General features: G+C 37.7%; 1 protein-coding gene across 2 annotated transcripts in view; it reads left to right on the top strand.

Annotated features, from left to right (window-relative positions):
• OXCT1 (3-oxoacid CoA-transferase 1) overlaps positions 1–13,219 on the top strand; it is a 141,278-nt gene extending 128,059 nt beyond the window's left edge. For both annotated transcript variants that reach the window (XM_030814016.1, XM_030814017.1), the window contains exons 16-17: positions 3,788–3,889; positions 11,518–13,219. In XM_030814016.1, coding sequence (XP_030669876.1) covers positions 3,788–3,889; positions 11,518–11,559 — 144 coding nt within the window. In that variant the 3' untranslated portion in view covers positions 11,560–13,219. The remainder of the gene's footprint in view (positions 1–3,787; positions 3,890–11,517) is intronic.
• The last annotated feature ends 755 nt before the right edge of the window (positions 13,220–13,974 follow it).

The following is a 13,974-nucleotide window of genomic DNA, read 5'->3' as shown; positions in this document are numbered from 1 at the left end:
CAAAAGACGACATTTATACAGCCAACAGACACATGAAAAAATGCTCATCATCACTGGTCACGAGAGAAATGCAAAACAAAACCACAATGAGATACCATCTCACACCAGTTAGAATGACAATCATTAAAAAGTCAGGAAACAACAGGTGCTGGAGAGGATGTGGAGAAATAGGAACACTTTTACACTGTTGGTGGGACTGTAAACTAGTTCAACCATTGTGGAAGACAGTGTGGCGATTCCTCAAGGATCTAGAACTAGAAATACCATTTGACCCAGCCATCCCATTACTGGGTATATACCCAAAGGATTATAAATCATGCTGCTATAAAGACACATGCACACGTATGTTTATTGTGGCACTATTCACAATAGCAAAGACCTGGAACCAACCCAAATGTCCATCAATGATAGACTGGATTAAGAAAATGTGGCACATATACACCATGGAATAGTATGCAGCCATAAAAAAGATGAGTTCATGTCCTTTTTAGGGACATGGATGAAGCTGGAAACCATCATTCTCAGCAAACTGTCACAAGGACAGAAAACCAAATACTGCATGTTCTCACTCATAGGTGCGAATTGAACAATGAGAACACTTGGACACAGGAAGGGGAACATCACACACTGGGGCCTGTTGTGGGGTGGGGGGCTGGGGAAGGGACAGCATTAGGAGATACACCTAATGTTAAATGAAGAGTTAATGGGTGCAGCACACCAACATGGCACATGTATACATATGTAACAAACCTGCACGTTGTGCACATGTACCCTAAAACTTAAAGTGTAATAAAAAAAATAAAATAAAATAAAAAGAAAGATGCGTTCCTCACCAGCACCTGGGCTGTGATTCACTGTTACCCATAATGTAAGCTTTTGTCATGGTGACAAAGTAATTAACATTTATCTCTTAGACAAAGTACTTTTGGTATTCTGGATAGTTGAACAATTTATTGTGGCTTTTAGGTTTTAGTCTCCATTTTTGTCAATTTTTTGTTTGCACCTTATATCACAAAGTGGAAAGTTTCCTAAGTATTTCAAAAGTAAGTTTCCTTTTTTAAATTATAGATACTTGGTTTTCTAATATATCTAATTAAGATTTGATAAATGTGTTAATAAGTTTTTTTTAAAAGCAGTAAGTCAATTTGCCATAGATTCATTCTCCCTGATTACTGAAGCCTTAAATTTTTGATACCACAGTTATCTTCTAAATCATTTCCATGCCTGTTCTTAATAACATAATCCAGATGCTCTTTTCTTATTTGTTCTTTTATAAATTGACAGTTGTTCAGAATGCGAGAAAAAGCAAATCATATGAATAGTGCTCCAGACACATTTTCTGCAAAGAAAGTGTTCATTTAAAAAAAAATTAATTGTCATTTTGGAATGAAGCAAGCTAATGAGTATACAAACATTCCTAAATTATCCATTTATTTTTTTCCTCTTGAAACACACATTTCTGCCAAAAAACTTTTTTGGAACATAAAATGTACAAGCAAAATGAAAGTTTACTGAAATATTTTGTCTTACATTTCAACCCTCTTTTCCAGTAATGTCAACCAGGTTATCTGTGAATTCATCAGAGAAACCAAGAATGCAGTTATCACTGGTCCCAACAATGTGTGTTTCTGGGGAAAAATATAAATCAACTGGAGTCAATAATCATTCCAGGGCTTTGATCTGGCATCACATATAAGTGAGATGTTAAGCTACTAAAGGAGTAAGAAGTAAAAAAACTGCTTGTATGCTGCCCCAGCTGTCTCAGGGTTGGTGCTTAGAGTATGTTTTCTTATAGTTGTCCTGTATCACAATCTTGGGAAGTACATTTTTATTATATATGTCTACAGATGCAAAGACAGGTTCACCAAAGGTTGCATAACTGTTGTGCAGCAGAGTGGAATTCTCACTGAGCTCAAAGGCCAGGGCTCTTTTCTCTACGTGTTGCTGTGTCTTGATATTACCCTTGTAGTTAGGAGTGTATTCAGAAATGACAATTCAAGGTTTGACTTCCAAGCTAGTTGAAAAATTGGTTGGGTGTGGTGGCTCATGCCTGTAATCTTTGCATCCCAAAGGAGGCCGAGGCAGGCAGGTGGATCACCTGAGGTCAGGAATTTGAGACCAGCCTGACCAACATGGTAAAACCTCATCTCTACTAAAAATACAAAAAATTAGCTGGGTGTGGTGGGGCATGCCTGTAATCCCAGCTACTCGGGAGGCTGAGGCACAAGAATCACTTGAACCCGGGAGGCGGAGGTTGCAGTGAGCAGAGATCGGGCCATTGCACTCCAGCCTGGGCGACAGAGTGAGACTCTGTCTCAAAAAAGAAAAAGATTCTAGGCCTGCAAATAATAGTTGAATTTAGGTTAACTGTAGAGGAGAGGAAAGCTCTGGGATGCATAACATTTTAGTCTGAGAAAGAGGAAACTAACCATGAGAACTGAAAGAGGGTACAGTGCTTAATGTGCTGGAGGGTAACTACAGCATGGAGTTAAAGCCATAGGAGAAGCAGTTTTAGCTCTTACGGTTTGAGCTTCCCTTCAATAAATAATCTGCCTTGAAATAAGTGAGCCTCCTGCCACTGCAAGTATCTAAGCAGAACCCCATTGACTATCTGAGAAGAATGTTTTGAAGAATTCTTGGGTGGAAGGTTATATTAAGTGACCTGTAGGTCACTTCCACTTGAGTTATATTTCTAAGTGTGAAAGCATGTGTTCTAAATCGGATACAACAGGTGGGGTCTATCTGCTGAGGTCAAGCCATACCAATTGGCACTACCAACACCTGATGTTACAGACCAGAATGATGGAATGTTTCAGGTGAGATTGGCTTTCTGGTGCTTGCCCTAAATATAAGCATCTTCATTTGATTTGCATAGCAAAGGGAGATTCCCATGCTCTCTTTTTGAGACTATATGTTTTACAGGACTTAAGGAGAATATTTTAAACAGTTACTTGCATGTCTTTCAGGACCAGGATAGCTATCCTCTTATAATTACTCTTAGACACTTCAGAGCACCTTCTTCTGTTTCCTGTAATTCTTTACCCAATAGCATTTATAAATTTTTTCCTATCATTCATGTGCTTTCACCTTCCAAATATTCCCTTTCTCTCTCCCTCTTTCTTCATTCCTTTCTTTGTTCAAATCATTATTAATCACTAATTGACCTTTGACCAAAAGTGTTAGACTTAACAAAAGGGAGGTAGTTTTTAAAAACTGGTTGCAGTAGTAACAAATGCCATCCATGGTCAATGCTCATTTATTTTCTGGCATTAACACTGTTCCACAACTAATTGCTGATTAGGGAGTTGGCATTTATTCTCACCAAAATACCATAGTTACAGTTGACATGTTTTCACTGCTGATTTTTCTTTTGTCCTGGGTCTTGTCTTTCCTTTTTTTTTTTTTTTTTGAGACAGAGTCTGGCTCTGTCATCCAGGCTGGAGTGCAGTGGCGTGATCTTGGCTCACTGCAAGCTCTGCCTCTCGGGTTCACGCCATTCTCCTGCTTCAGCCTCCCAAGTATCTGGGACTACAGGTGCCTGCCACCATGCCCAGCTAATTTTTTTTTTTTTATTTTTAGTAGAGACGGGATTTCACCGCGTTAGCCAGGATGGTCTCGATCTCCTGACCTTGTGATCCGCCCGCCTAAGCCTACCAAAATGCTGGGATTATAGGCATGAGCCACCGCGCCCAACCTTGTCGAACTTGCGAGGTTATTTCTGCTTTGTGCCGTATAATAATTATTTTGATGGAAATTGTCATTGTCCTTTTTCTTCCCACTCTGACAGGCTGTGTTTGATGTGGACAAGAAGAAAGGATTGACTCTGATCGAGCTCTGGGAAGGCCTGACAGTGGATGACATACAGAAGAGCACTGGGTGTGATTTTGCAGTAAGTATTTCTGTGAACAAATCCAGCCACTTGTCTTATATTATAGGTTTGATTGATGGGTGTTACAGGACATGAACCATTAATTTGTGATCATTTTTGGAGTTGACCTTTACAGTGAACAGGAGTAGAAGGAAGGGTGCCTCTAGATGAGAGCAGGTGGGAACAGAGCTGTGCTCTGACTCATGGGCCAAGGTTTGGCTTAGGACTCAGAAGCAGGAAGGGGACACACCACCAGGAGCTGCTAGAAACAAGGTTGAGCTTGAGCTCTAAGCTACTTTATGTTTTGAAGACCCTTGTAATCCTCTCTTCTTTGGTTATATGGCAGCTGTGCTTGAACTTGATTAACTGAAAAATGTGAGCCACCTATGGAGAAATGATACTTCCTTATTTTTAAACCCATCTATGACTTATGACTTTCTCTAAATTCTATGCCATATTTCATCTGTTAAAAATATTAAAATGTTGGGCCTCTGACATCACCAGGTTAATCATCACAAAACAGACATGCCCTGTATTTGAAGGTAAGTACATAAAACACTCAGACTTACCAAGCAGATAAATACGTCAGGGGAGTATCCATTTAAGAAACCTCCAAATCCCTTTTTAAAACAGAATATTACTGAAATATAAATAATTGATCTTTAATATAAGTGCTTATTCATAAATCAATCACCTAGCTAATGGCATTGAAAGCATGGCTCAGTCTATTTGAAGTTAACCAAAAGTAAAACTAAAATGTCTCTGAAGAAATGAAGGAAAGTGTATTAGTCCATTCTCACAGAGCTAACAAAGACAACATAAGATTGAGTAGTTTATAGAGAAAAAGAGGTTTAATGGACTCACAGGTCCACATGGCTGGGGAGGCCTCACAATCATGGCGGAAGGTGAAGGAGGAGCAAAGGCACGTCTTATGTGGCAGCAAGCAAGAGAGTGTGTGCAGGGAAACTGCCATTTATAAAACCATCAGATCAAAGACTTACTATCACAAGAACAGCATGTGAAAAACCCACCCCCATGATTCAGTTACCTCCCACAAGGTCCCTCCCATGACACATGGGGATTATGGGAGCTCCAAATCAAGATGAGATTTGGGTGGGGACACAGCCAAACCATATCAGAAAGGGATATTATTCTCATACCTATTTAAGAACCAATCTAATTAAAATGAAATATATTTATAATGAGAAGAAAATATGTTAATGTTACAGCTACACATCTTGGAGAAACTAACAAAAGTTATTTGATAAGTCATACATATATTTTATGTATGTCTTTCTTGTGTACTACATGCTTTGCTTGTACCTATCAGTGCATAACACATTTTTTTTTTGAGATGCAGTCTTGTTCTGTCACTCAGGCTGGAGTGCAGTGGCGCGATCTCGGCTCACTGCAACTTCTGCCTCCCGGGTTCACGCCATTCTCCTGCCTCAGCCTCCCCAGCAGCTGGGACTACAGGCACACACAGCTGTGCCTGGCTAATTTTTTGTATTTTTAGTAGAGATGGGGTTTCACTGTGCTAGCCAGTATGGTCTCGATCTCCTGACCTTGTGATCCGCCTGCCTTGGCCTCCCAAAGTGCTGGGATTACAGGCATGAGCCACCGCACCCAGCCTACACATTTCTCTCAAAACGATTTTTGTTTCATAGTTCATTATCCATATAATAACTGTTCCTGGTACTCTACCAAGGTCTTTGTCTATTAACTTTTTTTGAATGTCCCTTTGGAAAAAGAAGTCTCCCAGTAATACCTTGCATGCAAAGCACATCTTTAATTAGCTTTTCAATAAACTCAAGGAGAAGGATATGCTTATACTTTAACTATTTAGGATTTCTTACTCTAGTGAGAAAAGTAAACAATCTGTAATCAGCTATTCTTCATTTTTTTCTATGTGGAAGAATTAACCTCTTCATCAGATAACATTTTCAAGATCCACAGAATGTTCAGTTTTTTTTTTTTTGCAGCAAAAGAGAATGTACAAAGAAAGACCTGGTTATCTTGTTCTTTTTTTATTCATGTGGGTAAATAAGGAATGAAAATACGAGTTTTTACTGTTCTTGCTTTGTTTTCCAATAAAAGGTGCTGTTCCAATGGAAAATATCTCTGTAGACCCTCTCAATTTCAGTACCATCTCTTCTTCTCACAGGGATATGTAATCTTGTTTTCTCCAAATTAGGATGTTGAGATGAAATGTTAATTTGTATGTCAATGTTGTCCTGAGAATGAAAAGGTGTGGTATCAGTGGAACCATCCAGAGGACTAGCTTTTGAGCATCTGACAATCAATGGCATCTCTTTAGACTCTGACAGATGAAATCACATATAACAGGGTGTTTCTCTGTAAGGCTAGAGCTGGAGTGCCCTAATTAATAAAATGTTCTACTTAATACCTGGATTATCAATAAGGATACATTTAATTACAAAAGTGCATTGAAGATAGCATTTCTTTCTTGATAATTCAGAAGACATTCCATGTCTTAATTCAGAAAATATTCCCTGTGGTTATCACTGCATAGCTAGCATTGTACTCCTTATGTGACTATATACTATTTGCTCAAGTTCTGTTTGAGAAAAGCCCCTAGAACTCAGCCTTCAACTGGCAGTCAACATTCTAGAAGGGAATGATTGGCCAGTGTTGCCTCATAAAGAAAAAAAGGTAAAATCCTAGTGCAAAACAATTTTAAAATGTGTAGGTAAAAGTCCTGTATCCCTAAGGATATGGGCAAGTGAATGAGCCAAAGCTACATTATGTGGATATTAGCTGGTTGGGAAAATACTGGGAATTCCAAAGTAAAAGACTAAATATGACAGCATCAGATAATAGGACGTGACAAAATTTTGGTTTTAGGGTATCAAAAAAGAATGATAGTGAAATATTTGGGCACTGTTAAAAAAAAAGAATTACTAAGACTTTTTCATATATATCATAGTGTTATTAGCCATAATAAAAAAAATGGAAAAAATATGATTTCTATCACATGAAACATAACTTTAAAAAATCTGTAATGACTGTCACAGTTTTGTTCATGATTTTGTATCAACTGAAAGTTGGAGTTTTCCATTGCAGGGCAGTATCTTGAAGGTCATATATGTCTGGAACTTGGTAGAGGCTGTGGAAATTTTGTTGTAGAAATGCAAATATTGATTATATTTCTGGAACCTTCAGCACACACCCAAAATAAGATTCTAGTCAGGAGCTGTTTACAGCTAGAGAAGCCAACCATATGATTACTCTCCCTCAAAATGTAGATGCTATGAAGATAGGGACTTTGCTGTTTCTTGGGAATTGAGCGCTGAATCCCTTGAGAGAAAGGAGCTTAGCAGGTAGAGGTAAAAGTATTACTATTATACAGGCTAGAGTGAGGGATGTGGCCTAGGTGTACAGCCACAGCAGGCTTCCCAGTTGTGAACCCCACAGATACAGAGGCTTTGGCTCCCCAGTGTAGGCAGCACCAGAGAAACCCAGGCCTCCCATAAGGGTAGCCTTCATTGCTGAGCTTCCATCCACATGGCTGAGAGCAAAACAGAGCATTGCTTTCTAGGTGAAGACCTCAATGAAGGGGAGGAGTCAGGCTGAGTTTCACATGTTAAGGTTCCTCTGCCCAAATAATCATTTAATTACATCAATAAGGGACACACCAGAGGCCAGGGTAGTTACACGAATACATAGGTGTCCTTCCGCATGGAATGGGATATGAGAAGTGGGGAATAAAGGCTCCCCTGTCCCCAGCACTATTGGTAGAGCCTTGTATGTATGTTCATGCTCTATAAATGCTTGTGATGCTGTTCAGTAATGCTTTCCTATTTTTAAATAACTGTGGTAAAAACTTTAAAAAGATTTACCATCTTAACCATGTTTAAGTGTACAATGCAGTAATATTAAATGTATTCACATTGTTATACAACAGATCTCTAGAACTTTTATAACTTGCAGCTCTGAAACTACTCATTAAACACTAATTACACAGCCTTTGGCAACCACTGTTTTTGCTTTCTGTTTCTATTATTTTGACTATTCTAGATACCTCATATGAGTGTAGTCATACGGTATTTGCCCTTTTGTGACTGGCTTATTTTGCTTAGCATAATGTACTCAGGGTTCATCTGTGTTGTAGCACGTATGACAGGATTTTCTTCTTTTTAAGGCTGTATAATATTTCATTGTGCATATATACCACACTTTCATGACCCACTCATCTGTTGGTAGACATTTGGGTTGCTTCCACCACTTGGCTACTGTGAATAGTGCTGCAAAGAACATGGATGTGCAAGTATCTCTTTGAGATTCTGCTTTGAAATTTTTTAGATATATAATTCAGAATTTGGATTGCTGGATCATATGATAATTATATTTTTAATTTTTTGTGGAACTGCCATACTGTTTCACAATGGTTGCAGCATTTTACATTCCCACTGTCAGTGCACAGGGGTTCTAATTTCTCTATATCTTTGCCAACAGTTATTTTCTGTTTAATAGTGGCCATTCTAATGGCTGTGAGGTGATATCTCATTGTGGTTTTGATTTGCATTTATCTGGTGATGTTCTCAAAGTTTCTCATATATTCTGGATGCTAATCTCTTATCAGATGATTTTTGAATGTTCTTTTCCATTTCATAGGTTGCTTTTTCACTGTTTTCTTTGACACATGGAAGTTTTTAAGTTCAATATAGTCTTCTGTCTTTTATGCTACTAGAGCCCAACATTTGCACAACTAAGGAATCCTTTGGCTTATTTTTCTCCCATTGTCCTCAGATTTTGAAAGAAGTCTGTCTCCCAAATATTTAAACAGTCAAAATGATGTCATATTAAAGCTGTGACAAGCTAATTAATATGTCAAATTTCTTTATTTTTTGGCTATACTTAACAGCATTCAGTATGCCAGTTACTTGATGGGCGAAAGTATTAGGTTGATGCAAAAGTAATTGCAGTTTAATAAATGGTTTTGCCATTGAAAATAACGGCTTTCAATTGGTTATTTGGGTTGTTTCTTTTCTGATGAATGCTTAAGCTATGTAAAATAGATGTTGTTATAAACCACATGTCTGTGGACCTCTTTTGAAACAGTATTTCTTTGATTTTGTCTTCTTGACTTAAAAAATTAAAAATGTATCCCATATTTAAATATTATGTGGTAGAATAAACTTCCAGACGTCACTAGTCATACACCCAATGTATGTTCCATATTGAGCTGTAAAATGTGAATAAAATAGAACTAATTTGTGGTTCTTGCTCCCAGGAGCCTTGGCCTTATTCTCCACGCAGGAATATACCTAAACCACCAGTGGCAAAACAAACAAACAAATAAAAAACTAGTAAAAGCATTGTTTGTTGATATGTTTGCAGTGGAATCTGAAAGAAGCTGCAGACATTCCTTGCCTAATTGAATAAATTTATACTCTCAGTATCTACTATGAACTGGCATTCTACCACAGTCAAGCAATATACTTTTGGGATATTAATGCACTGGGAAGACAAATCATTGGCTTGTCTTCTATACCTAAATCATGTCACCTTGTGCTTAGCCTGCAGATCACGTTGGCAGAATAAGCTCCTTTGGTTTGCATGAATTTACAATGTTGATGAGACTGGGAGAACAGAACGAGAAATGGTGGTTTAGTAGATGTTTTTCATTAAAAAGCAGGCAAAGTCAGTCTATATGAAGCATTATCTTATTTTTGATGTCATTTTTCACATTGAGAATGCAAATGACATTAAGAGCTCAAAATAGGGCTGACATGACAAGGAAAAGGATCAGATGTTTAAAAAAATTAATGTGTCCAGTTTCTTTTTAAAGGAAGTGCTATGAAGCATCTATAGAAAATGATTTGTAGTAAAAAAGTTTCACTAAATTGGGCCAGGCACGGTGGCTCACGCCTGTAATCCCAGCACTTTGGGAGGCCGAGGCAGGTGGGTCACCTGAGGTCAGGAGTTCAAGACCAGCCTTACCAACATGGAGAAACCCCGTCTCTACTAAATATACAAAAATTAGCTGGTCATGGTGGCACATGCCTGTAATCCCAGCTACTCGGGAGGCTAAGGCAGGAGAATCGCTTGAACCCAGGAGGTGGAGGTTGTGGTGGGCCAAGATCGCGCCATTGCACTCCAGCCTGGGCAACAAGAGCAAAACGCCGTCTCAAAAAAAAAAAAAAAAAAAAGTTTCACTAAATTATTTCCACAGATGCTCTGTTGTTTAAAAAAAAGAAAGAAAATGAACTGTGAGACATACTTATGTAAATACTAAATAAATACTAAATGTTATTCTTAGTAGAGTTGAAAATCTGTGCGTATGTGTGATGTTACTTTTTGTCTACTTATTCTGTTTATTTTGTCTATATGTCTACTCATAGAAATAAGTCATAATGCGTTCTCATTTACCATAAGCTATATACCAAATCGTGCTGAACTTTTTTATTCTTGTTTATTCTTATTTATTCTTTTAGTAGACATTTTTGCCATTCTGGTTTAATATTTTAGTAGAAAAATGGAAGACAAGACATTAACTCTTGATACTATAAAGAGTTAATTGTGAAGAGCTAATGCAGACATTACTTATAAATGAACTAAAACTATTTAACCTTATGAAAGCCAAATGACAGCCTGTTCTTTCAGTTTTTAATACTGATTTAACCTCTATTAGGAACCTCCCTTCTGGTTCTTTGAAACTTATATAATTATCTACTTATTCATTCATTCATTTATCAATTTGAGAAAATGTTGTTTATTCTGGAAGGTAAAGTGCTAATTGGGCTCATTTCGATTGCCACATCTTTCAGAATTTCAAGAAGCACCCAAATTTTGGTATTTCCTGCTTTCCATGGGGACTGTTACTAACTAGAACCCAATCAATATTTGCCCTGTTGAATTAAGGAATATCTGGTACCACACTTTGAAAAATCTGTCACAGTTAAGCTGACCGCTTATATTTATGGTTCTCCTGCAACTGGCTCTACCTTAAATATACATTCATTGTCACTTTTCTCTGCTTGCAGATTTGCAGGAAAGCATTGACTGTTTTATACACTGAACATAATTATAATCAACATTTAATTGTTTTAATGCTATTACTGCCATATTTTAATAACTTGGAATCCTCTTGTTGCCTTTGTATCATTTCTATTCTGATTATGAAATTTCCGATAAGATTTATCATTGATCATATGTCTCTTCATTAATATGTATTTAGGTAATCCAAAGATTACATAAAGCATCTTTCAACAAAATTATGAATTGGCTGGATCTATTTTGAGGTTTTGGAGACTTGGGGTTTGTACTGTGTCTTAAGTGAAGTCTCAGAGGCATCAGTCTCTGAGATCAGTGATCCATCTGACAGGGGGCTTGGTTATTGGGATCCTTTGTTTTCCTCTGCTCCTCTTCCACCCGCTCCTTGTTGCCGGCCTTGTTCATCCTTAATTTAGGAGCTAATACAAGAAGGTTGAGAACTACGAGATACCCAAAATGTAAACAGAACTGTTCTGTCTCAGTGTTTCAGGGTGGAAAATCATATGGAAACTCCAGGGAATGTCCATGGCAAGGCTGCTTGTTGCCTACATGATTGAAATTTGGAAATGAAAAGGAGAGAGATTTATATCATGCAGTTTTTCATAATTTGATTTTTTTTCCTCTTTTACCAGGTTTCACCAAAACTCATGCCAATGCAACAGATCGCAAATTGAAATGTGGATATTTGTACCAGGCTGCGTGTTTTTCATTTTAAACACATAGGATTTAATTGAAAGGACATCAGTAATCATAATTGTGTATTTGACAGGTGGTTTTTGATTAGTTTTCTTGTGTTTCAGACTTTATGCAGCCATATAAACTGTTCTCTAGGCATGCTGTGACATTTTAATAAAAAGCAAAAGGAGCATTTATAATTATCTCATTTGTTAAGTGCTGAGAAGGTTGTCTTTATAATAGGTAATTATATTGAATGCATTTTCACTGAATATGGTATGTATGCTAAATTATATGAACCTTTCCCCAAGAAGGGCCCTAGAAATTGATGTGGCTTTCTTCTTAAATATTAATTATTAGTCCTGAAAGAAAGATAACATATGTGATTTTATGGTTAGGAGAGTTGCTGTCATGATTGTTTTTTCTTCAACCTCCTCTAACTTTTCTTTTGGGGCTTCAGATTTTATGATTACATCTTGTCCCCCTAGAGCATCTCCCTTCCTCCCATACTGCTTTTAAACAGATGCCCAAGAAGGCAAGCAGGAATGTCTCTTGTGGGGGGAGGGCAGGGAGAAATAACTAGTTCAAACCAACTATCTATCTATGCTTTGCAAAGACTAAGGCATATTATAGGAAGAGGGCTAGAAACCTAACTGATTCTTCTCAGTTTTCTCATTTTACAACAGCCCAGTATTCTTTTGTATCCTCAAGGGGCCTTGAGAATACTTCTGTTATTGAGACCCTGTGGGCTACTTGTACTGTACCTCCTCTCAAGCCAAGAAGGGCTGCGGGATAATTTACCATGGATCCTTAGTAGCAATGACAGCAGAGTTAAAAAATAAAAGGTGTTTTACTTTCAGGCTCTCGTTTTGGTTCAGAGGAGATTTTAAATATTGAATGACACTTCTACAGAACAATGGTTTTTCTTCTGCCAAGGCTACTTCCTTTAATAAAGTGCCTTTAATTCAGCCTTATCCAACTAGGGAAAATAATGATGGACAAGTCTAGGATTTGAAGAGTCAGTGAACTTTTGTGTCAGGGAAGAAACATGGTGGGTAGATTAGGTTTGAAAGAAACTTCCTTAGAGGTATTCTCAATACCAGACAGGGGCCCATGGGAATGACTTCAGAAGCATCCCGGATAATAGATGGGTAAAAAGTCTAGGCACCCTGAAGAACAGGTGAGACAGCTGGCCTCTGGACAGAGGTAGGCATAGTACAGTACAATATATCATTCCTCTGGTCCTAAATATAGAAACATATTCATGTTTTTAGGTGCTGGTGGTCATTGAAACTCACTTCTCTTCAGGTGTAGCTACAATTGTGTAATGTACAATATTAGAGAAAGGACAGGCTTTTTATGAGTAACACACACCATATATAAAATAGCCTTTCTGGCTGACCACATGGTTAAATGCATACCTTCCCAGTAATGGGGGGAAAAATGACCCTTATTAGAATGTGCAAGTTCCATGAGAGTAATATATTGATATGATTTTGAAAAGAATTGTTCATAGTTACATCTTCAAACTTGCTTATCATTCCAGTGTGCGTCTTTAAGATAATGTGATTCTAAGTAGATGACTTTATATTCTTGATTAAAGAGTGCTATATATGTTAAGAAATGCATTAAGGAATACAATAAATATTCCAAAGCGATATAGATCAGTGTGACTGTCCTTTATTTCACTTGGGAATGGCATTGTTAAATGTGGGAATAATGCAACAGATTGTCAGGATAGCTAACAATAAAGTCAGCACACATCACCACTTCTGTTTTTTTCCTGTCCTTTTTTTTTTTAATTATACTTTAAGTTCTAGGGTACATGTGCACAATGCGCAGGTTTGTTATATATGTATACATGTGCCATGTTGGTGTGCCGTACCCATTAACTTGTCGTTTACGTTAGGTATATCTCCTAATGCTATCCCTCCCCCCTCCCCCACCCCATGACAGGCCCTGGTGTGTGATGTTCCCCTTCCTGTGTCCAAGGGTTCTCATTGTTCAATTCCCACCTATGAGTGAGAACATGTGGTGTTTGGTTTTTTGTCCTTGTAATAGTTTGCTGAGAATGATGGTTTCCAGCTTCATCCATGTCCCTACAAAGGACATAAACTCATCCTTTTTATGGCTGCATAGTATTCCATGTGTACATGTGCCACATTTTCTTGATCCAGTCTATCATTGATGGGCATTTGGGTTGGTTCCAAGTCTTTGCTATTGTGAATAGTGCCACAATAAACATACGCACATCACCACTTCTAGTCAAGTTGTTGCTTTTCTTTTTATCTTACCAGAGAAAAGATATTGTTCTTCTAGAAAGATCAAATGAACATTGAGTTTCACAACTTGCTCCTTGTCAGAGCCTGCTATGTTTATAAAAATCATTTATCCAAGGCTTCATGTGTGAATCC

This window comes from Nomascus leucogenys, chromosome 6, assembly GCF_006542625.1.
Source record: "Nomascus leucogenys isolate Asia chromosome 6, Asia_NLE_v1, whole genome shotgun sequence".
Taxonomy (NCBI): Eukaryota; Metazoa; Chordata; class Mammalia; order Primates; family Hylobatidae; genus Nomascus; species Nomascus leucogenys.
This window is presented reverse-complemented; position numbering and strand designations above follow the sequence as displayed.